The 24,260-nt window shown below is 37.8% G+C and overlaps 2 protein-coding genes across 3 annotated transcripts; both read right to left on the bottom strand.

Annotated features, from left to right (window-relative positions):
* Window positions 1–826: 826 nt before the first annotated feature.
* On the bottom strand, window positions 827–2,030 carry LOC139897820 (uncharacterized). 2 transcript variants are annotated; one of them, XM_071880524.1, is made up of 3 exons: window positions 1,579–2,030; window positions 1,190–1,500; window positions 827–1,019 (listed from the first exon to the last, which is right to left on the bottom strand). In XM_071880524.1, the coding sequence occupies exons 1-3, from the start codon at window positions 1,811–1,813 to the stop codon at window positions 960–962; spliced, it is 606 nt and encodes a 201-aa protein (XP_071736625.1). In that variant the 5' UTR covers window positions 1,814–2,030; the 3' UTR covers window positions 827–959. The 2 variants fall into 2 exon arrangements, with proteins under 2 accessions (XP_071736625.1, XP_071736626.1); XM_071880525.1 differs by having other exon boundaries at window positions 827–1,010.
* Window positions 2,031–3,076: 1,046 nt separating this feature from the next.
* LOC139897819 (trafficking protein particle complex II-specific subunit 130 homolog) lies at window positions 3,077–13,451 on the bottom strand. The gene is made up of 20 exons (XM_071880523.1): window positions 13,162–13,451; window positions 12,497–12,726; window positions 12,229–12,410; window positions 11,925–12,108; window positions 11,251–11,341; window positions 10,964–11,124; window positions 10,782–10,871; window positions 10,486–10,647; window positions 9,327–9,388; window positions 9,129–9,219; window positions 8,886–9,028; window positions 8,616–8,790; window positions 7,359–7,904; window positions 6,820–7,032; window positions 5,487–5,856; window positions 5,215–5,396; window positions 4,706–4,895; window positions 4,349–4,632; window positions 4,148–4,238; window positions 3,077–3,553 (listed from the first exon to the last, which is right to left on the bottom strand). The coding sequence occupies exons 1-20, from the start codon at window positions 13,223–13,225 to the stop codon at window positions 3,378–3,380; spliced, it is 3,687 nt and encodes a 1,228-aa protein (XP_071736624.1). The 5' UTR covers window positions 13,226–13,451; the 3' UTR covers window positions 3,077–3,377.
* Window positions 13,452–24,260: the final 10,809 nt, after the last annotated feature.

The raw sequence follows: 24,260 nt of genomic DNA, 5'->3' as shown, positions 1-24,260 counted from the left end.
TTGTAACGGCAGCATATTAGATATTCAGTGTTCACGGAATAGAGAGCTTTAGAGTGTGTTCTTTAGAAATTGAGTTTTAAATATAGATTCAACTAGTTTGTAACTCCACTATAAATTAATGTGCATATCTTTGTGGAATGCAATAAAAAAATTTCATAACTTACATAATGTGAAACTAAGCCAATAATGTTTTCCTTTCCATAATATATCACCACAACAAATGCTTCTAGTAAGATTTGAACCGAGACTTCTTGTGAGGATATCATAAACACTCCTAGGCTATATTGGGATGGGTTATATATAGAGAGAAATTGATATGGATAATTACTTGCATATTGTATGAATTGCAGCCTAATACTGTCCAATTGAACCATCACAAACTCAAACTCCTCAAGTATTAGACATGTCAATTTGTAGTGATTCAGCATGTGTGCTCTGTGGTGATGATAGTTAAACTCCTTGAGATACATCCTGAATAGCTTAGCAAGAGAATTACAATGATCTAGAATGTGTCATTTTCATTGGAATTGTATGCACTCATCGTTATTTTGTTTTTGGCACGTACATTTCTTGCCAGATTCACAAGTAGTATAGTTTATACGTCTCTAGTTGATGCTGCTATCACCTGCTCTGCTTATTTCTAGTTAATTATTTACAGGGAGGACAGTTCGATCAGTTAGAAAGTGCTTTCTCTATAATATGTTTCAAATATTACAACTACAAGACCATGTAGTCATATAAGCAAAGAGATTAACCTAATGATCTGCAAGTGGCACTCCACAGTTTTAAAATAACCTCACAAATCTATTTCACCATCAATGAGATAGTTACTGTACATTTCATAAATACAAGTTCACCATTGAAAATAAAAGGAGATACTCATATATTAACACACAAACCATGATCAGACTTCTACTCATTCTTCATCTCTGTAAAATTTTGTTTCATTTGGTCTTCCTCTAATCTTTCCACCTTCTCTCCCATTGCTTCCATTCCATCTGTTTGATTTTCTGGTTGCACTTCACACATATATAAAGTATCATAAGTATCTGACTAATTTCATACATCAAAAATTACTAGTTTTCTGTACTATTATATTAAGTTAAATTGAATACAGCCCTGATTAATAAGAGTGTATTTTCTCATAAAGAATGATCATAATAACCTAAAAAGGTGGTTAATTGCAAACCTGAAATATACATAAAGCCCTAATATAAGGCATATTTTCCAGTGTTTTTAGCAATTGTCGTAGTGAATACACCAATCTGTGCCATATTTCCACCTTTTCTTCCGTTGTTTTCATTTCATCTCCTTGATTCTTTTGTCGCACTTCACGCTCTGTATCGAAAATCAACTTATGGGCCACAATTTGTGCGCTAGTTTCAGTGTCTTTCTCCAATCTTTCCACCTTTTCTTCTATTGCTTTCATTCCATCTCTTTGTTTCTTCTGTTTCACTTCACGCGCTGTATCTGAAATCAACTTTTGAGCCACATTTACACCTACAAATTCACAAATATATATCAAAAAATTATAAAGATTATGATCACAATTACCAAAAATAGAGGTTAGTAGCAAACCTGGAATATGTTTAATGCCTTCATAGACGACATATCTTCCAGTGTTTTTAGCAAGTGTGACAGTGAAAACACCAATTTGTGCCCTAGTTTCAGGATCAGACAAGTATTCATGTAGCTTTTGATTAATGACGACTTGATTGATCTTTGTAACGGCAGCATATGTGTGATTGGCAGTGAAAGCACCAATTCCTTTAGCTTGGTCTCCGACGTAGTTTAAAGCATCCCAAAACCCCATTTTTTGTGCTGATTTTGCAGCAATAAAACTATGATTTCATTCTTAATAACAAATTAGATCTAACTACAGATTACAATTTTAATCTCAGGAACTTGTACAGAACATAACGATCACAAACAGATTTTTATAAGAGAGATGATGAACGGATGAATCAATTATAAGAAGAAACCCTAGACAGATTACAAGTTCAATCTCTTTTTTCAACTATGTTGATTGATATGATGATATTGGCCCCTCAGTTTCTCCACTTTTACAAATAGCATCTCCAAAAATATCAACACATCAGTTGCAACCCTCAGACTTTAGTACTTTGACAAAACCTAAAATACGAGAAACCACAAATAAGACTACGTCGATTATTCGCATATTAGTTGATTCTTTTAATGTTTCTTCTCAAACATTAGTTTGAAATAAGTGAATGTCCAATCGTGCTTCGCTACAAGCATAAGCTACTACGTATTTAAAATAGACTATAACATCGATAATTAAGGACATAAATCTGTTAAGTTTATTTACATTCGGACGCTTACTAAAAAAGTAAAAATAGAAGCCTTCTTCCAGCTATTAATTCTTATCGATCGAATTGCATTCTCATGCATTTCTTTTGATCATCTATAGATCGAACTGTTCTTTAAGAAAACGACTATTCATACTTTTGTTTTATCTATACTCTCATCTTATTTTATTTATGCACACATCATCTGCACCCGAAAGAAACCCACAGTTATATGTGTGGACTCTAGGTTCATGATGTTGGTCGATTTGAAATAGTTATAGTAAAGTTGTCAAAAATCATCTAGGCGTGAATTTTCACTTCATGTTGACTATAAATATAACGAACTTAGAATTAAAATGTTATACATCAAGTTATATGAGTGGTCAAACTGCTTTTAAATGTCAAAATCAGTGTAGAATGTCAATAGCGAAGGTGATGGTCATAATTCGAGATTCCTTGCGACAACCCGTCTTCGACGTATGACAACAGGTGGATCTCGAAAAAATGCACTATTTGAAGTTGGGTAGACATTTTTACCTGAATTATCGATAGCACCTGTACCGTACTAGCACCGTACAAAACCGATATTAGAAACTATCTAAAACATCTTAGGAAAATGATTAAAATAGATTCATTCTTGGCTCATCTAAAACCTGAACTCAACATGCACTAAAATGTCCCCGTATTGGAAACTATCTACACCAAGTACCAACAAATTTCAAGTAATATTCTGTAATCTCGTCGAATACCAATATCTTGGTCTAAGAAACAAAGTGAAAAAATGAAGTTCATAATCATTATGTAGTAGTAATACATAATAGATACACAACTCATTATAAGTATACAAAGTTGATATTTAACACACAAAGGGATAGCAACACGTTTGTGGTCATTGTGGCAAGTTTAACTATGATGCCTACTACTATCCCCAACTGTATATGCACCATGGCATGACCTAACCTACCACTACAGAACAACTCATCATGTAAAAATGCACAAAATTCAACAGTTTCAACATCTCTATACCAATTTCACATCACCGGAAAGTGGCAAAAAATGTGTAACGTATTAAGCCGGAATACAGTAAGAGGAGCTCAAAGGTGGAGGAAAAACGCAGACCAAATGGGGTCCGGCCGGGTTGCAGCTTATATTGGCCTGACCGATGTTTGGTAAATCCAGTTGTGGAGGGCGAACGTATCCAGCAGCCAGCGGTACACATAGTATTGAAATCTCGATTCTTGAACCTGAAAATGTTAAGATAATAAGATGTAGAGTAATAAGATTTGAACACTAAAGTGGTGTTTGTTTTTCAGTCAGATCTTATTACGTGTTATGTTTGCGTGCCCGCTTGCATTTTTACTACAGACTGTTTGTTTCCAGAGGACATAAGATAATATAATGTCTTATTCTGTCGGCAAACTCACTTAAAAATATGCTTCTAAGTGCTGCAGACAGAATTATTCTGCAACAATTTTGCATCTGTCTTATTCGTCTTACTTTTTCTAACAATTTGCATATATTCATGTTCGTTGTAACAACTCCAAGAGTTGTCAATATGGACAGGTTGAGTATAAAGTCATAACAGGGATGTTCAAAACTTGTAATAATACGTACGGGTCAAATTTTCATTTTGAGCTTATACAAATAATGTTGTACCAAATAAAGTTTACATTCTTCAAATATCAATCTACTTGTTGTAAGCCTTTTAATAGGCTGTAGGTATCTACCAACCAAATTGACCCGTGTTCCATTTATGTAGTTCAAGTTATTTTGCTTGTATGAAAAGATATTGTCAAATTCAACCCAAAAATCTAGTTAATGAGTTGAATTACACGCACCTTGTTTTGTTGAAAGAGGCGCATAACCTCGCTTTCTTCCGGCAATCATCCAGTTCTCTGAATTTGCATTCACTTCATATAATACCTCGTCCTGTTGAAAATCATACACACTATTTGACTACATTTCAAGTGAAGTATAATAATGTTGTCACCTTCAAGTTAGGGAATATAATTCAAGCATTAAAAGGTTGGGAGCCTTACGTTATTTTGTTCTTCCAAATACTTCAACCTTTCAACTCGCCACTTCATTGTAAAAAGTTGTCCAACTCTAAGACCGTCTGAAGGAAGAGGAAGAAAACCAACTGCTAACGAAGGTTCCAACACCGGCTTTTGTAAAACTACCGCACTCCTGAACGTCAACAACTGTTCATCCTCTGGTCCATTGGGTCCCACATTCATGGGGGCATGCGATCCAACATTTCTATCTCCACCAATTTTGTATCTAATATTCAATATGGTATCTGTATTCGTCGCTTTAGCTTCATCTGTAAAACCAAACATGAATATTCTTGTTGCCCGATTCAGAAATAATGCTTTACCAAAGGAGTAATCAGTTACCTTCAGTTATTGTAGTTTTTAGTGATATAGTGTACAAGATTCCAGCTTTAGAAGATGCGGGAACAATAAGTGGAAAGAACGCAGGTGTTGGCCTCCCGTCACCTCGACCAGCATGAGCAAAACCGTCTTGCAGATCTAGCCATGCATCATGAATGGTTAAGCATGCCTTTACTTGCGAGTTCAGTATGACCTAGAAATGGCAAAAAAAATATATATATATATATATATTATTATTAGTAACAATTACGCAGATGGTACAAAAGACAAATGTACCATCATGTGCTAGCATGTGACCGAATTTAACATTGAATTTTAATGACCGTCAGACGGAGGGACTATACGAGCGAAAATTAGAAAACCATAAGGTCTATCAGTGCAAAACAATTTTAGGGACCATAGCCGCAAATTTAGACAAACCACAGGGAGTATCCGCGTAATTATGTCTTATTATTACTAGAAAATTTTAGGACAGCTAAAATTCTTATGATCATGGAGAGTTAAATAATAACCTGCAGAAGCACGGTGCCATCACTGCACGTATCTGCTACACGTGTGCTGACGTGGAACGGGTTGGTGAAATGAACGGCTATAGTCCTTTCGAATGTCTGATTGCGTGATACACCAAATTCAAGCTTTAAAGCTACCGTCCTTAATCCATCCACAACACTTGGTCTTTCGGGAGAAACCATTCCTAAATGAAAAAAATATTAATGCGAATTAGGTATGTAACAATTCAAAATAAAATGCACCACATTAAATATAATAAAAATAGACTGTAAACCTGCAGATGTTCCTCTTGCGAGTCCTTCATTAATGGCACGAACAGGAACCCATATAACACTCTCTATATTACTTGCCCAATCTGGCAGCTCGATACTACCGTCTTTTAAAGTTAGTTGAGCAAACTCTCTGGCGATAGAATTGTTATTTTTATCAGTATCAGCAGTTCTTGAAGTACTTGTATATGTCTCCATTTCAATGGCGTGTGATTCTTCGATACGTAACCCGGGTCCCGTATCAATGTGTAGAATAGCTCCCTTGAGGGAATAATTTATAGGTTTTACAATTAACCCTACCCACTGAGGCTCGTTCATTAATAATGCAGACGCCACTGCCGCAGCAAGATCAACAAGAGCTCTTGGTTTGAACACCTAAATGTTAAAAACAAACATGCACCAAGGTTTCGATTTACATTACACAGATAAGAGATTCCACAGAGTCAGGGAATTGGAATAAATAAAAATTTCATGAATTTACAAACCTTACATCGGATACCATTTGCAAAGTTAAGGTTTAATATCAACGAGTTTTTAAGTGTTAAAAGATTAAAAGATGTGTGTATACGTGTTAATTACCTAATACATGAATTTGTTTGAAGATTAAAGACACATATTTAGCACATGCAAATCTGTCTCCTACAGCTCATTTTTACTACAAGTAATTATTTGATTCTGACTATTCAATATCACTTTCAAAATGCACATCCAAACACACCCTTAATTGTTTTTGCTGCAGATTACTTGAGAAGACCGTGAATAATAACGTCGACTTTCAGATTATTTTTGCTGCATTATCAGTTAGACTAACAAGTATTACTAATAGTTTATTTTCTACAAGCACTATAAGAATAGGATAAGCAATGTTGTAAACCTCGGAATTACTCGGAGATTATCTAGAAACGTCCGAACCGATTTATCAAAATCAGTCAAAATGGTCAGTCAACCCACGGTCAACCCTCGGTCAACGGGATTAATCAGTTAACATCCGACTAATCGGTCACCATATATCATAATCAGTCAAAATGATCAGTCAACCCCCGGTCAACCCTCGGTCAACGGGGATTAATCAGTTAACATCCGACTAATCGGTCACCATATATCAAAATCAGTCAAAATGGTCAGTCAACCCCCTGTCAACCCTCGGTCAACGGGGATTAATCAGTCAACATCCGACTAATCGGTCACCATAAATCGGGGATTAATCAAATTAATCGAGATCAGTCAAAGCCAAACTTAGTCAACAACCAATTAATCCCCGATTCTCCGATCACTACCTCCAAGGTCCCGACCTATTACTCCCCGATTAGCGTTTTTTGCATCCATCAGAAAAATTACCTTGAGAATTGGTCTATTTGGCTTTTCATAACTCATAAGATCATCACTTTCTGCGGGACCACCCCTAGCATACCCATGAGACCTGAATCGTAAATGACCAATCTGCCCTGTAAGAATACCCAACACATACGAACCAGTTTTCTGAGGTGGCAACGAAAGTGTAATCGTATTTCTACCAGGGTTCAACACTGTAGCACCAGAGCTCCTGATTGCCTAAATATAAAAAAATCAACAAAATAAATGTTTTACAGTGCAAACTGCATATAAATGGGTTCAACATACAATTAACAAAGAAATTAAAAAAGATAAAATTAGGAGTAAATTACTTAGTTTGTCCTTTTGGATCAAAATGACTGATTCAGTCCTTTAAACTTGTTAATTATGCCAATAGTCCTTTGATTAGAAACTTGTTACCGAGGCAATAATATTCAAAATAAAAGACTATAAACATAATTAAAAAAATGTTGACGATCAAATCAATAATTTTATTACAACTACAGGGACCAACAAAGTAATTTACTCTAAAATTTGTAAAATACCTTAACACCTTCATCCGCATTACTGGTAGAAGCCAAAGTGAGGCTAAGTGATTCAAGAGTGATGTCATCCGGAAACCCACTCCATAAAATTACCGACAAGGTCCCCGGATCACCATCACAAAGTTCTAACGGTGGTCCTACATTCCCAGAAAATGTAATTAATGAAGAAACATCTAACGGCACTGGATGCTCCATTTCACCACGTGCAAGACGAACAACTTCGGATTGAAACGATTGACGTTCTTTCAATAAGAACAATCCTTTATCAAGAGATAGTAATCTAACACAAGATGATAAGTAACCAGCTTGATCGTTAAGTATCTTTTGACACTCGGCTAAATTAGGAAGAACATCAGCTAATAAATCTTCCCATCCTTCACCGGAATAAAGAGCACAAATCTTCTCGTATGACTTGGCTGCTAAATCGTAGTTACCATGTTTGAAGGAAACGGAGGCTATTTCGCCGTCGAGAACGACCCCGTGTCGTTTCCACCATGAATGATGATAATTTTCAGCAGCAGCTTTTGACAGTTCTAGGTATTTTTGCTGATGAAAACACAAATGATGAAGTGAGATAAACATGTGTTAACTTTGCAGTGTTGCAGAACTCGGAATTACTCGACGAGTATTCGGTTTTCGCAACTTTGCAAGTACTCGGTCAAAATCAATCGAACTCGGCCGAAACTAGGGATTAGTACTTAGTAGAAAAACCACTGTTTTAAAAAACCCCGATTACTCCCTTTTTAAACCGACCGATCCATTTTCAAATCCGATTGATTAATCCGTCAACATCGGTTAATGGGTCAAATCGGATTTGTTGGTCAAAGTCAGTCAAAGTCAAAATTGGTCAGCATTTTAATATGAATTTAAACTAGAATTTTTGAGTTTTTGAGCAATTGAATGATTATGTTTATGTTTTTGGACAAATAAGTTAAAGTCTAACTTTCTTCTATGTTTACACATAATTATGAAATTTAAGATTTAAATATATAAAAAGTCCAATCCGATTGATCCCGATTAATCCCCGAAATGCCGATTACTCCCTCCAAAGTCCTTAACAATTACTCCCCGGATAGCGAATTTTACTGCAGCCTTGCGGAAAACCGGTCTAACTAGGTAAAAATTGGACCAAGTCAAACTTAGTCAACTACTCCCCGAGTTGCCGAGTAGTCCCTAAAAAATCACGACCGAGTACTCCCCGAGTAGCGATTTCTGCAACCTTGGTTAGATGAAAGTACGTGAGCGTGAACCATGTACCTCGAATTCATCTAAAGATGACAATGATGTCCATAAACCGGGATCAGAAATTGTTTTTTGTAGAGCATGTTCAACAGCAACAAAGATTTCAGCAAGTTTCATAGGTCGATCGATTGAGCTCTCAAAGTTTCCCGGTGTAGAATGCGTTCGTGACATAACAGCATATGAACCTGAACTGGTAGCATAGGACTGGATCAGTGCGACCTTTCAAGACATATATAGAAACAGAAAAAGGATCATACAAGTGTAGTGGGGCACAATTTTTCATACCCATCAAACACTTCGGACATATTTCCAACCGAAAGAGAAGCTCGTCGGCGATTAGCCTCTCGCAATAGAAAATTGGGCTCGAGTGGGAGTGGCTTCCTCAGAATGCCAAAATGTTTGACCCTTGGCGTATCTTGAAGTATCATCTATAAATAGTTCCAAAAAAGTCAATCTTGTTCTTTTATATATATATTATATTATTCTTGACGGAAATATAGCGTATGATATAGAATTATAGATAAATACCTTTTCTTTAGCAAGAACTTCAGATGATGCATCAGAGGGAACAGAAGGCCAGATTGCTGGTTTGGGCCAAGGTAGCATGCTAAGTGAAGCACTGTACATTAAAAAAAATCAATAAATAAATAAAAAAACACTTTATTAAGGATTTGAAGGCAAAATCAAAATCTCTACATATGATATTATATATAAAAGAGTGCCTACCTGTTCACAGGACTTCTTTCTATAGCAGAACCATAACCAAGCAAATATGCAAGCCTCATGAGCTGCCATACATAGATTTCAACTGTTAATAACCAAGACATGCAAAAATCACAAGACAAACAGATGTATGTATTACCTATGATAGTGTAAAAAATATTTATCATTATACACTTATAAATTATACATTATACATTATACATTATACATTATACATATTATACATAATAGTAATAGTAAAGTAATATACTAATAACAATTAAGTTTGCAAAACTCGCTATACTCGAGGAGTACTTGGTTGAGACTTTCGAAGGAGTAATTGGCAATTCGGGGAATTGTCGGATTGGATTTTTTTACACATTTATTAAATAATAAATTTTAAAATTATGTGTAAATATAGAAGAAAACCATAAACATAACTTTAACTTTAGCATAATAAACATAATCGTTCATTTGTTCAAAAACTCTTAAATTCTAGTTTAAATACTACATGTTAAAATGTTGAGTGTTGACCAATTTTGACTTTGACTGCCTTTAAATAGCAAATCCGATTTTGACCCATTAACTGACGTTAACTGATTAACTAAATGGATTTTGGAACATCATATCAGTCTGTCTTAAAAAGGAGTAATCGGAGATTAATCAAGAGTGATCGTTTTTTTACAATAGCGGCGGCGTCGCCACCGCCGCCGCCGGCGCCGCCGCCGACGACGACGACGACAACAACAACAAAACCCAATACCACATAAGTGGTGTATGGGTGAGGTGAGATGTAGACAATCCTTCCCCTATCCGAGAATAAAGACAAGTCATTTCTCCACCCAGAGTGAAAAACACTCTCAAAAGTAGAGAAAGTCATCCCTCTCTCTATTCGACGGATAGAGAGATTGCTTCCGGGTGGACCTCCGGCCAATAAGTAGGAAAAAAAAATTTTAAAAAACAAAATTAAATTAAAAATAAAATTGAGACGCCATGAAAATGGTAAAATCAAATTTTCATGGGTTTTAAATCCCGCCTGAAGTTTACTTTAGGCTCTAAGAGTCAGTCAAGTCGCTAATAAATCGACGCTTGCTGTCGGCTCAATAACTAGAGCCATACTTGGCAATAATAACAATAATAAAATCAATAATAACTGGTTACTTGGCAAGTTATAACGTATTACCTTAGCTCGGCACAGGGAATATAGTTCCCCACGTACTCGATAATATTCTTTATCTATCTCTGGTGCCACAAATCCATTACTGTAATGAGCAGCTGTTGCATTGGCTAGATCCAAGCAAGAAGTTATAATCCAAACTTCTCGTATACAAAAGGGTAAAAAACTCTGTTGCAGAAACCATGAACAATGTGTAAGATATATAATATAAAAAACTTGTGAGCATTTTAGTGAATACGAAAGACTCAACCAACACTATTACCAAATAGCACAAAAAATGGACACTGAAGTGAATTTCAGACCTCATGAAGGGCGAGCGCTTTTGAGAAGCTAATTACAAATGAAAATCCCCTTGACGCGACCTCGAATGGACGATTTAGCTTGAACAATAGCTGGAAAAAGGGTTTTACGTCATTTACGCATTGTAAGACCATCATGATTAAAGCTAGTTATGGGTTAAACTAAAGCAATAAACATAGATTACCTTGGCTTGACAAGCAAATAAATATTGTCGAAATTCAAACTCCCTAAAAGAATCATCTTGAACGATCTGTGTCAGTGGTTTCTTCCTGGGGTTTAAAAGTGCAGCCTGATCATCTCCGTGTTCTTTTCCTCCAAAGTCCCTTTGTTTTCCTGCAATATTAACTGTTTGCCCCCAAAGTAATCGATTTCATAAGGCCAAATTGTTAAAAGAGCTAGCACAGAATATAGAAACTACTAAAAGATGAGCTAAGTAGCACGTATATCATCACGAGTCGCAACTATTCACACCTGTTTCCAAGTAGCAGAGCTCCAATTCATCATATTCCCGTAGCGAGTCTTCATGAAGATGAGCCATCTCAAACATGAAGGCCAAGCTTTCCTATTTAATTCAGAAAATCCAACAGCATTCATAAGCAACATTGAAAAGACGTGAGACGGAGACGAGTCGGTCGGGACCTTGAAAGGTCAAGTCGAGCGAGACGGGGTTAGAACGGACGTTGACTTTTAAATATATATATTTTCGTTTACACTAGAACAAAGCCAAGCAAAAAGTCAACTTTTGACCGACGTTGCCTGACTTTAACCCGACTTTTGACCGTTGCCCGACTTATACGTTTTCTTCGAATCGGGATGGGCTAGTCACCAAACAACTGCTTTGTCCACCACAACCGCCGTTGACAACCATGTTCACAAGAGTAAAGACTAAAGAGTCAAACTTCTAACCAGAGATTATCATGAAATACAGCGGGCGTTAAAGTATTTTAGACTTGAGAGCAAAAAAATAACTGGCTATCCTCTAAGTTTAATCAAATTAGAAGATTAGTAAACCAATAATTATCATAAAGATGAGGAGTTGATAAACAAAAAGTGCATTTATTAAAGAATCCTAGCATGATAGATTACTAAAAATTATTTCACTATTCAACAAATATAAAACCTCAACAACAAAAAGACGAGGGTACCTTCAGAATGAAAAAGTTACAGAAGCTCCAAACCGGCTTGAAACGTTGTTCACTGAGCTTACGAATCTCCTCCTCGTAGAACTGGATACGTCTATCGAGCGTGTTTCTAACACACTCCGTGATTTTGGATTCCAAATCTTCCCAGAAGGTAGCTTCAGGTCCATGTATATCCATTTTGCAGCACCTGCAACATGGATAGTAATCATAGTATACAATTTGCTACGACTTATACACAAACGATTTTTCTGGCATAACGAGAAGAAAAACCAGAACGAAATAAATTATAATTTATTATTTATATTACCGTTCTCTCTTCTTTGAACTGAAATCAACTTCAAGTCTGGCGTAAACTTTTTTTGCCATTTTGGTTGCTTGATCATTGTGGGGTGGAGCCTTGGACACGAAGACAATAAACCACTCTCTCTCATCATTTTGCACAATCAGCTTTAAACGTGGTTTCAAGATTGTCTTGAACTCATCCAAATCCTGTTAATCACATAGCTTAATCTACGGTTTCAGCTTGCACGCCTTAAATTTGTACTGAAATATTTAAATACAGAAAATATGTTTACCTCACAAGTTACAAGAACCACGGTTGCATATGGTTCTCGAAAAGAAAAAAGTAATTGCTCCTGTGGGAACCTACTACGGAGCCTTGCATCTGTTGTCAGTATATACTCGGCTGGTAGATTATCTACTGATACGGGATTACGGGTTTTGTTGTTCAATGTAGCTTTCTTGAATGGAAGCCGCTCCTCGAATCCTGTCTTAATGTGGGGCCACAAATCGCTTACATCTTCAACTGTAATCAATAAATTCTGAACTTTTAAGCTTCCAACACTCAAAAATACAATTAAGAATCATGTTTGGTGCATGATATGAACAAGATCTATACGTACCAAAGAAAAATCGAACGGTATGAAAATGCTAGACACATAAACAATCAAAACAGACAGAACAAATACTTCTGTGTATCAATTGGGTTAGTTCCAAAATCCAAAATTGGAAATTAAAAAAGACCCAAGTTGTAAGCTTTCTATGAAAAACCTAAAAAAAATCTGAAATTTAAGTTGATCAAATGTTCACTTTCAAGTATACAACTAAAGGTCTGAAGTAATACTAGGTTTTAAAAATTTCATCTAAAAAATGAAGGGATTTGATCTGATTAGTTGAACTTGATATCATTATTCAAACAGAAATTAGGGCAACAAAAAAGGATAAGATTTAGGAATTATACCAGCAATGACGACACGTTCACATGAATTCTTGATTGACAGAAACTGAGCTAAGAAATTCGCCATCTAAGTGATCGATCTGCCGCAATCAAGTGCGAATTAAATTTGTGATTTTTATATGAAAAATTAAAAAAACGAGGGTTGAAATTGGATTCTGTAAACTGTTAAATAAGAACCCTTATTAATTTAAGTGTGGAGTGAGTGAGTGAGTGTGTATGGCGATTTGATCGGCTATATTTCCGTCATCGTCGGGATTCATCATTTGATTTCATGTTTCTTCTTGATTGATTGATTGATTTCATTGGGTGGATCTCGTTTTTACGTTGATTTGGTGGTGTTTGTTTTAAATCTTTTTTCCAAAACACAAGAAACCCTGTTTAAACAAAAGTTTTTTTTTAATGGTTGTCATTAAGGTCACACAAGACATATTTGACTTTTACGTGACGGTTATTTTGGAAGTCTTTTAAGCACCTAAACGATACTTTTTGAAAAATGAAAAGATCCTCATAAACAAAGAACTTTCATCATAAGATGAAATAACCCGAAACAAATAATACAAAAGAAAGGGCTAAACCGAATGTAACAAAAAGAGGACAAAGTCACATCAACCTAACAAACTAAATCAAATTAAACCCGACACAAACAAGCAAGAATAACTAAAACTAATCTGCATACGAACTTGCGGGCATAGCCCAACGGTTCCTCCATGTCCTTTGAGTCATGAGATAGGGGGAGGTCATGTAACATCCCGCATTTTTCCGTTAATTCATTTTAACGCCCGTCTTTTTTTTTTTTAAATAATCTTTCGTCATCTATATTCGTATCCCCCGTTAATAAGTGTTTTCAATATTTTCGTTATTTAATTATAACATCTCTCGTTTACTCTAGCGTTTTTTTTTTAAAATAATTCGTTTGATTAATTCACGCACCCGCTTTAAACTCGAGGGACCAAAGCTGTCTAGTAGACAAACTAGTTGACTAGGTCAACTAGTCAACCCACCATCTCCACCATTCATTATCCACCTCTTTCTTTTTCTTTTTTCTTAATACTTCTACCATTTCTCTCAAACTCATCATACAAAGAATCATCATCTAAATCATTTCAAGGAAGCAAACATCAAAACAAATCGTACTTTTGGAATCTTCTCTTCATCCTCTACAACTTGATACTAATTTCATCTCATTTTGGTAACTTTTTTAAAAACTCTAGATTTCATGTTCTTAGTGTTTTTGACTTGAAATGGTGTTAATTAGTGTCTATGGCTCATTGTGAGGTCGTGTATGTAATTTGTATGCTCGATCTTGTTATTTGTTGTAACTAGCATGAACACTTGAAATGGGTTAGTTTAATCTTTGATTTTGATTGATTTAATGTTGTTAGATGTTAAACCTATTGTGTTAAATGTGTTACTAGCATTGTTGGTCCCTTGATAACAACAGGAGTATTGTAGAGGGGGGTGAATACAATTTCTTTTAAATAACTTAACAGTTAAACACGATTAGTATTCAAGCATGTAAATTAAATAGAGTCACATGTAATTTTCAACGGTTATTCTTTATTGATTGAATCACAAAGAATCATAACTATCCTTGGCGGAATGATAGTTGGTTGATACAGATTACCTAGAATATAGCTAAGAGGTAAACTAAAAGCTATTACACGTTTTTGACTCTAAATAAATAAACTCACACCACTAGTTGTTACAATAGTGGATACAACAATTTATAGTAGTCATATTAACCGTGTAATGGTTCTATTGTCCATTGGTACATAGGATGTCTGTACTTGTGGGGACAACTGCATCAGAGAGTATGCTCTCCTCTTTCCTCTTTAGTAGCTATTTGCAGGAACACCCCAATTCGATTTGGCACCACTATTTGATTAAACAAATAGAATGTTGTGTTCCCTAGGTGTTGACAAAGTATAACCCATGTTTGCACATGCGTTAAACTTCTGCATTCCCACGTGGTCTTGTAAGGTCACTTGTAAACCGCCGACGCGTGTCCTTTTCTGTTCAACTTTGTCTTTGACTTCTGTTGAATAGTATAATTGATGTACACCACTCGGGAAACTACTATGCTTGTAATGGAGCATAGCTGTCTTGTGTAGTAAGCTGCATTCCAGCTGTGCTGGTTCTTCATTGCTGAGACACTTGATATTCTTGAACTGCTGAGTACACATCCTGTGCTGATTGAAGAACACTGTCTACCTTGTGCTGGTAGACTGAGCAGCAAACTACACTCGACACAATAATATCTGCTGTCTATACATAAACAAACTTGTGCTGGCTGCACATAACATTTTAGTGCAAATAAATTACAGTTTTGTCATAATTAAATCCTTAATTATTTTGGGGACTCAACAATCTCCCCCTATTTGATGATGACAAAACCTATGACATATAGAGAAAACACTAAAGCTAGCACAGAGGGACCTAATGAAAAATGGACAGTAAAATTGTCCCTTTTAAGTTTGTTTTTGGGATCTTTTGCTGAGTTATCTATATCTTATAATTTGATATGATTTTGAAGATAAACTCATTTCACTTTCATTACAACAGAGTATATACAGTAATTACAAGAACATCATAATGAGAAATGAAATAAACAAAAGATACAATTTGAGCACTAGAGGGCTATCTATCTTTATCTTTATCTAATTCTTCTTCAGATAGCTCCTCTTGTTTGATTTTCCAGGCTTCAGGAAATAGGATAGGTATATCAGCAGGATCAAATACAGGGATATGAGGAGGTAGAATGATGGAATCTCTTCTTTGTGGGCCTTCACCAGTAGATTTCTTTCCTTTAGGTTTTTGAGAAAGTACTTCTTCTACGTTTACTACTGGTGCATTCCCAAATTTTGTAGCTTTGTTGAAGAGCTCTTGGAGTTCTGGCTTCAATGTCTTTTTAATACCACTTTCAGCTTTACCAATGAAGTACTCCAATATCTCCATCCATTCACTGAATCCTAAGGATCGTAACTCATCATAATTTATCCTTTCTTGAACATTATTCTCCCTGCTGACATTGAAAGCTCTTTTTGAGCCTCTGTGCACTTTGATGATCTTGCTGGGATTTGATCTTCTGTTCATCACATCACCATACCTGCTCCTATAATAATGATCAGATAGTTCTATGGTTCGGGCAGTTTCTATAGGAGCAATAGCAGGTGCTTTCTCAGCAGCTTCTAGTTCATCAAGGGCCTTATCCTGTTCCTTGACAATGGCTTTAGCTAATTTGAGGGACTCAGCCTCTTTCTTTCTTTCAGCAGCCAAATTGTCTTCTACTTCCTGAAGCCTTATCCTCTCAGCGAGTTCAGCATCAACAGCCTCCCTTCTTTGCCTTTCAGCTTCTAAGCCCAACAGATAATCATCGGCAGTAATTTTCAGGGACTTTGCTGTTTCAATCATCTTTCTACCCTCTTCAGTTCTAAGGGCAGCACGATACTCCCTTAGCTCCATACCCAGCTGGCGAGCCTCTTGAAATTGAGCTTTCTTCTCATCAGTAGAGAGCCTTTGACCACTGTTATTTAAGTGTACACCAATTTCAATGCCATAAGTCAAGGCAGTGATGTAGAATGGCTGATCAAGAGGATGATGCAGCAATCTAACTTGGCGTATCCTTTCATTAATAGCTACTTGTCTTTGCTCAAGCAATTCTTGTACAGTGATCTCCAGCCTGTAAGCCTCTCTTTCATCTGGATTCATTCTAAATAGATCTGGCTCACCACGGGCAACTGAATCATCTTCCCAAGATATGTGTTTATCATGACATTTTGGGGAAGATGGAGGATACATGATTGATTCACCTATGCCAGATGAACTCACTGGAAACTGATTAACACGATTATCCTGTGTTCTGTTAAAATACGTGAGGGTCCGGGGGGAGATAGGTGATTGAACAAATAAGTGATCTCTTCTACCCCAGACTGTAAAGTCAGCAGGATTAACTGTATCATCATCTTGATTAGCACCCAGCACATCCACATTTGATGGATCTTCAACACTTGTTTCACCCAGCAACACACTACTGGCTGGGTCTTCATTCACAGCACTCATTGTTGTGTCTTCAGTACCAGCTGACTGATTAGTATCAGCTGGCACAACTGCCACAATATCTTCATTAGCTGCCTCAAATAGGGGTCCTTTTCTTAGGGGCTGGTTGTCCCTAGGAGTAGATTTCACCCTTTGTTTGTCAATTGGCTTGGGTTCAGCTGATTGTTCTTGTGGTGATACTGGTTCGTGTGGTGGCAGATAGGGAACAATAGCAAGATGCTCCCCCTGAATATCAACATCTGCTGGCTGTTGTTGTGTAGCTGGCTGAGTAGACGATATTGGTCGAGAAGATAAGCTGGTTTCTAACATTGCATATAGCTATTTCATAAATACATCAGCTATAACTCCTCCTGACTCAGTAGAAGCTAAATAGTCTTTCATCTCTTCAGGAGTCATCTTCTTTATTCTATCTGCTCGCTCAGCATACAGCTTGGCTTTCTTTTTATCATACTTGATCATGAACTTAGCATTTCTTTTCAGGGTAGCCCTTTTATATTCTTCAATGCTGATCAGATCATCATTAATTTCACGCTTATCAGGAGTGAGGGTTCGTCAACGCTCCATTTTAAGTCTTTTTAGAGCAGCATAGGCCCCAAACTTAGCGTTGAAAGCAGAATCTAATTCCTGCTGTCTCTTCTGATGTCTCTCCATTTTTCTTTTCAATTTACGTTCAATGGTTTGAGAGACAACAAAAGATTCAGCAACAGTCAATTCAGAAACGTCACTGGGCTTACTGCCAGAACCAATATCATCCACTGATGTGGCAGACACACTGGGTTGAGATTCACCAGCTGCCTGTACACCAGCTTCAGTATGAGCGTTGCTGGGCTTAGTGCCAGTACCATCACCACCATCATCACCATCTCTCCGTTGCTGTTTAGGAGCCTTTTCATGCTCATGCTCCCCCTCAGATTGTTTTCTCTTTTTGGACTTCTTTCTAGACTTCTTCTCCCCCTTTTTGTCATCAGCAGGGGCAGAAAGGTGAGCAGGGGAGACCTGTGCATCAAGGTCACTATCTGACTGAGGAACAGAGAAAGCAAAATTGTTCCGGTCAGCATCAGCAGGAGAAAGATGGGCACCAGGATCTACACCATATTGTCTTAGGCAGAGGTTGGAAGTTCGAACTTCATTTCTAGCAACACCCATGGCCATTTGTTGGACATCAGCCCTAACATCAGCTTGAAGAGCAGCCATTCGTTGCATTACCTCCACCATTTGAACATAAGCTGAGGCAGGAATCATAGTAGCCATTTGTTGTTCCTGCGAATCCAATCCATCTGACAATACCCTATTCTCCTCATCAAGAAAGAGAATTCTGCGATTAGCAGCATCCAAATCAGCTTGAAGACGGGCAATATCCTCAGTATACTCATTGTGAGAGATGATTCGCTTCTTTGAATCCTCCTCCTCTTCATGTTGTTTGACAATGGCTTCTACCACAAGATCTGCAAAGGCACATACTTGTTTGAGCTTGTTCTCAATAGAGGAAGTGGTAACCTCCCCAGCTATGCGTATTGCTTCAGACACTCTATCAACAATAGCAGAACGAATGGTGTTTTGTAGATCCGGTGTGACTTCAGCTAATGTCTTATAGACAGCCAAAGTGGAGATGACAGCCACCTCATCAGCATTAAACTTAGTATAGCTGGTAGAGGGGCGATCACTAGCAGCTAACACAGGAGTACCTCCATGGGGTGGTGGAGGTGGAAGGTCAAAGTCTGACCCGTCACCATGATCACCATCATTTTTACCTTCACCCGAAGGTTTAGAACCACTGGTATCCTTGTCAGCATCATTATCAACATCATCAGTGAGATCCACTGGTTTATCTTTGGAGCCAGTCACATTATCATGAATGACTGGCTCTTCCTTACCAGTACCTTTACCAGCATCACCATCAGATGAAGAAGATGATGAGGAAGAAGCTGATGAATCAGAAGGTACTGGCGAATCAGGAAGTTTTTGCATGATAAATTTACCAGTAGTGGGATCTCTGATGAACTTTAGAGACCTCCATGTACCAGGCCATGGAGAAGCAGCTGGAGCCATGCCAAAATAGTGATAGTATGGCTGCTCAATGATCTGTTCTAAAGTGGCCAGCCTCTCATATACCTCTTCTATTGCTGGTCGATCAAGCTGAGACAGCATTCCAGTCAGCTCTTCTCTAGGTAGTTTACTGGCTGACACCAGAGCACTTTGGGGATCAATAGTCAGCTGATCCACCGGCAAGGCAACTCTGGGAGTGATGGATGCTCTCCGATAGATGAAGTTAGGTACAATTTCATCAGGATCTGGTACCTGGCACACATATGGCTGCTTCTCGGCAGAAGCAGTAGGCTGAGACGAATCAGTAGTGGCAGTAGCAGAGGTACCAGCATCCATAATGGGTTCCGTAGAACCAGCATCAGCAGTAGGTGACTGTGCAGCAGGTGAAGAAGCAGCATCTGCAGCACCTCTAAAGAAAGTATCCGGTGTTGAATCAGAAACCTGTAGATTACCAGCGGGATCCACAGTAATAAGTTGTCTCGATTGAAGATCAGAAACATCCGGAATACTAATAGAACCAGTGACATGTGTAGAATAGGTAGCATTTACTACAATAAGCTCATCAGTAAGCACCACGTCATCCTGGTCACCACCTATAGTAATTTCCTCAGAAACAGCAGTTGGAGGAGTAACGGTGGTAGAACCAGTAACATCAATATCAAGAACCTCCTTAACAATATTACCAATGACCTTTTCAAGTGCAGGAGGAGGTTCCATTATCATCTCCTTAACCTCTACAGAATCAGTGGTTGAAGAAGCAATACCAGAGATAGTAGGAGGAGTAGCAGAAATATCAGCAGTAGCTAACTCCTCATTATCAGTAAGAACAGTGGAACCAGCAACCACAGTGTCTCCAGTAGAGCCAGCAGCAGTAGAGACAATAGTACTAGTATCAGCACCACCAGTAGGCAAATCAGTAGCACTAACACCAGTAGCAGAAGCAGAGAGCTCATCAGTAGAAACATTAACATCCTTTTCTTGCTCCCCCTCTGCCTGTTCATCTACCCTACTAAAAACTGAAACAAAAGAACATTTTATGTTAACAACTGTAGAACCAAATAAATTTGACTCAACAATTGCATCTGTTATTGGTCTCTGGGGATAATCTGGTGGTTTAGTCAGCCCTTTGATTGAGATAGAGTTAGGTGTCTGTAAGTGCAGCTGTGACTCTGCTGACTCATTGGCAACACATGTTGACCCAGATAGTGTAAGAGTTCTGACTGGTAATTATGTAGGAGTGAGACTCTTATCATGATCCAAGTAACATATTGGCTGTGCAGTATCCTGAGCTGGTTCAACATAATGAGGACCCAGCTCAAGTCTGCTTTGAGGGTCAGTTATGTGATCTGCTGGTTGTACTGTCAGCAGAGGATATAGCATTAAGTTCAATTTAGAAAAATGTGGAAGTGTCTGGTTAGAAGAGTATGGGTTGCTACTATTCTTAACACTAGTTTTAAAACCTGTCAGCTTAGGAGCCAAGGTTATACCTTTAACTCCACTTTCATTTTTCAAGTCAGCAGTTAAAATGTTTTCAATTAAGTTAGAATTTTCTTCTGTTTGGTCTAGAAATGCACCAGGTTCTATAGCCACATCCTTTGCAGGAGCAGCAGTTGAGACTGGTGCAATCTCCCCTGTGGTTTTCTTGGAGCCAGCCTTTGCACGTTTGGATTTGCCTGTTACCAAGAAATAGATGAGCAACGGATTCCAATACTAGAATTGGGTAGTCAGTATATAAGACTAGGGTTGTTCTTTATTATCAGAGAGCACTAGATTCTAATACAACTACTGCTTTACCAGTATGTGAGACGGTGGCTGTTCTAGTTGAGGTAGCTGGCTGCTTCCTACGCGTAGCTGGCTTACGCTGAGGACCCTCCCCCTCAGCTGGTGCAACACCAGAGGCAGCCGATTGGTAAGCTCCACCCTGAGCAGCAAGATACTCGAGCATGCCTGGTGTTAAACCAGTATATGGAGCAGCAGGCGCACCTTTTGGCATACCCCCTTGTTTTAGAGGCAGGTCGTATGATTGATCAGCAATCTACTGGTAAGCTTCACCCAGCTCATTTTCAAAGACCAGGCTTAAGAACCTTGGAAAGGGGATTAAATGTGTTCGTTTAGGTGCTTGCACCATCTCCCTTAGTCTCAAATAAATTTCCCCGGCATAATCAATGTTTCTGTTAAACAATAAACCATGACCAATTTTAAGCTCAAAATCTGAGCACTGGTCAAAACTTCCTAATTTCTGGCTGATACACTGGGTCAGCAGCCCAAAGAAGTAGTACCAAAGAGGTGGCATATGCTTCCTCAAAGGTGTATGAGCTATTGGTTGAGAAAACCCAATGATTTCTAGCACCTCCCATCTAAATACATCGTTGGTTGGTGAATTGACAAACGGTCCATCTGGTAATTGAAGGGCACGGCGGATGGCCTCAACGGTGATGGAGCAGGTTAGGGTTTCGGTTACCATGCCACGAATACATGGAACATTCTGGAGAGTGGTGGCAGTGGTGGCAGTATACCAAAATCATGCCAAGCAGGCAGCATATAAGTGTGAAGGTACACCGGTGATAGCTCTAGTGGTCCTTGAACAACCTGTTCCTCCGGTGCCGGTTGTGGTTATTGATCAGGTTGTTGTGCCGGTTGTTGTTACTGTTGTTGTTCCTCTGGCTAGTTTTCAACATGTGGTGATTGTGGTTAGTCTGCCATTGATGATAGGTAAAGATGAAGATATGAAGTTGTGAAAGTTGGAAGATTGGAAGATTTTGAGAGAAAAGAGTGTGTGATTTTGAATAATGAATAACCGAAGGTTATTATGGAAGATAAAACACTCTTTTATCCGTTCTGATTGGGTGAAAAAGTGAATGAGAGAGAAAATGGCAACTGTCATCTGCAGGCGTGTGGGCAGATGTGACAGATTGGTACATTTTCGAGGGGACACAGACTGTTGACATGACGTATATACGGCTTGAACACTCATACCTCCCATTCAGCATTAAATGCAGCAAGTTTTAATTCAAAATTGATTTAAAGACCTCAAAATAAGTTTTATATTAAATACAAAATACTTTGTTACATTTAATATGTCATGAATTTAATTTAAATCATTGGGAGTAAATGAGTTTCAGTTTTAAGGAATCATTAAATTTTGTGAGCTATTTATTATTTCATTTAAAACATTTTGAGTAACCAAAGTATAAAAGACCTTGTTGTGCTGAGTGTTTGACATGTAGACAGTAAGTTAATAAATGTGACTTACTGGTTTGCCCTACATGTTGTAGAGCCAGCACACCAACAAAATTGTCTTTTATTTAAAGTTCAAGCATACCCAGCTCAGAGATGAGATAGTTAAAACGTTTCTCATCTAAGGGCTTTGTGAATAGATCTGCTAACTGCTGGTCTGTTGAAATAAAATGTAGCTCCACATCTCCTTTTTGAACATGATCCCTTATAAAATGATACCGAACGTCAATGTGCTTCGTCCTTGAATGCATCACAGGATTGTTGGTGATAGCAATTGCACTTATGTTGTCACAGTGGATTGGAGTCTTTGTAACATGAACACCATAGTCCTTCAGCTGGCTTTGCATCTATAGTACTTGAGGAGTACAACTACCAGCAGAAACGTATTCTGCCTCAGCAGTAGATGTGGACACAGTATTTTGCTTTTTGCTCGTCCAGCTGACTAGCCTACCACCCAGTAACTGGCAACCACCAGTAGTACTTTTCCTGTCTATTTTACACCCTACAAAGTCAGCATCTAAATACCCAATTAGCTCAAAAACCTGGTCTTTAGGATACCAAAGACCACGTTTAGCAGTACTTTTCAGATACATAAATATCCTTTTTACTGCTAGCAAGTGTGACTCTTTAGGATCAGCTTGATATCTGGCATAGAGACATGTGGCAAACATAATATCTGGTCTGCTGGCTGTAAGATAAAGTAGGGATCCAATCATACCTCTATATTCAGTGATATTGACTGGTTCACCATTGGGATCAACATCTATTTTAATAGATGCTGCCATTGGGGTCCCTATATCTTTTAAACAGGTCAGACCAAATTTCTTTAACATATCTTTGATATATTTATCCTGACTTATAAAAATTCCATCATCAAGTTGTTTAATTTGCAGTCCCAAAAAGTATTGCAAATCTCTTTGTAAGCTCATTTCATATGTCTTTGACATAAGTTTTGAAAAATCTTGACAATATTTCTCATTTTTAGATCCATAAATAATATCATCCACATATATCTGTACCAGCAAGAGATCACCATCTGTCTCTTTTGAGAATAGAGTGGTATCAATTATTCCAACTTTAAAACCTATACCAGTGAGATACACATGAAGTGTTTCATACCATGCTCTTGGTGCCTGTTTGAGGCCATAAAGAGCTTTGTCTAGCTTGTAGACATGGTCTGGATATTTACTGCTTACAAAACCAGGAGGCTGTTTGACATAGACTTCTTCTTGCAGCTTTCCATTTAGAAATGCAGATTTAACATCCATCTGGAATACCCTAAAGTTCATCTTAGCAGCATATGCCAAGAACAATCTGATAGCTTCCATCATAGCCACTGGAGCATATGTCTCTCCATAATCCAATCCTTCTTCCTGTTTGAACCCTTGAGCTACCAATCTAGCTTTTTTTCTGATCACAATCCCATCTTCATCCATCTTGTTCTTGAAAACCCACTTGGTACCAATGATCTTCTTAGTTTCATCATCAGGTTTAGGTACCAATGTCCAAACCTTATTCCTATCGAACTGGGAGATCTCTTCTTGCATAGCTTCTACCCAGCTTGGATCTTTGATTGCTTCATTATGACATATAGGTTCAATGGTAGACACAAAATTTACATGCATACAAAAGTTGTTGGTTGCATGTCTTCTTGTTTTAACACCACTAGCCAGATTACCAATAACTTGCTCAATTGGATACTCTTTTGTCCATCTAGTGTTATGAATAGGTGAGCTTGTCGTGAAACACACATCATCTTGATC

This window comes from Rutidosis leptorrhynchoides, chromosome 3 (assembly GCF_046630445.1).
Source record: "Rutidosis leptorrhynchoides isolate AG116_Rl617_1_P2 chromosome 3, CSIRO_AGI_Rlap_v1, whole genome shotgun sequence".
Taxonomy (NCBI): domain Eukaryota; kingdom Viridiplantae; phylum Streptophyta; class Magnoliopsida; order Asterales; family Asteraceae; genus Rutidosis; species Rutidosis leptorrhynchoides.
Note: the sequence above shows the minus strand (reverse complement) of the source record. Positions and strands in the feature narration are given on the sequence as shown.

What these genes read in the sequence shown, in the direction of transcription:
- LOC139897820 (XM_071880524.1), bottom strand. Translation starts at nt 1,813, where the DNA reads ATGGGGTTTTGGGATGCTTTAAACTACGTCGGAGACCAAGCTAAAGGA. An exon ending in AGGCATTAAACATATTCCAG is followed by an intron (nt 1,501 to 1,578) that starts GTTTGCTACTAA and finishes GTGAATTTGTAG; the next exon opens with GTGTAAATGTGGCTCAAAAG. An exon ending in GGGCTTTATGTATATTTCAG is followed by an intron (nt 1,020 to 1,189) that starts GTTTGCAATTAA and finishes ATATGTGTGAAG; the next exon opens with TGCAACCAGAAAATCAAACA.
- LOC139897819 (XM_071880523.1), bottom strand. Translation starts at nt 13,225, where the DNA reads ATGGCGAATTTCTTAGCTCAGTTTCTGTCAATCAAGAATTCATGTGAA. An exon ending in GTAACTTTTTCATTCTGAAG is followed by an intron (nt 11,342 to 11,924) that starts GTACCCTCGTCT and finishes TGAATTAAATAG; the next exon opens with GAAAGCTTGGCCTTCATGTT. An exon ending in AAGCGCTCGCCCTTCATGAG is followed by an intron (nt 10,648 to 10,781) that starts GTCTGAAATTCA and finishes TTTCTGCAACAG; the next exon opens with AGTTTTTTACCCTTTTGTAT.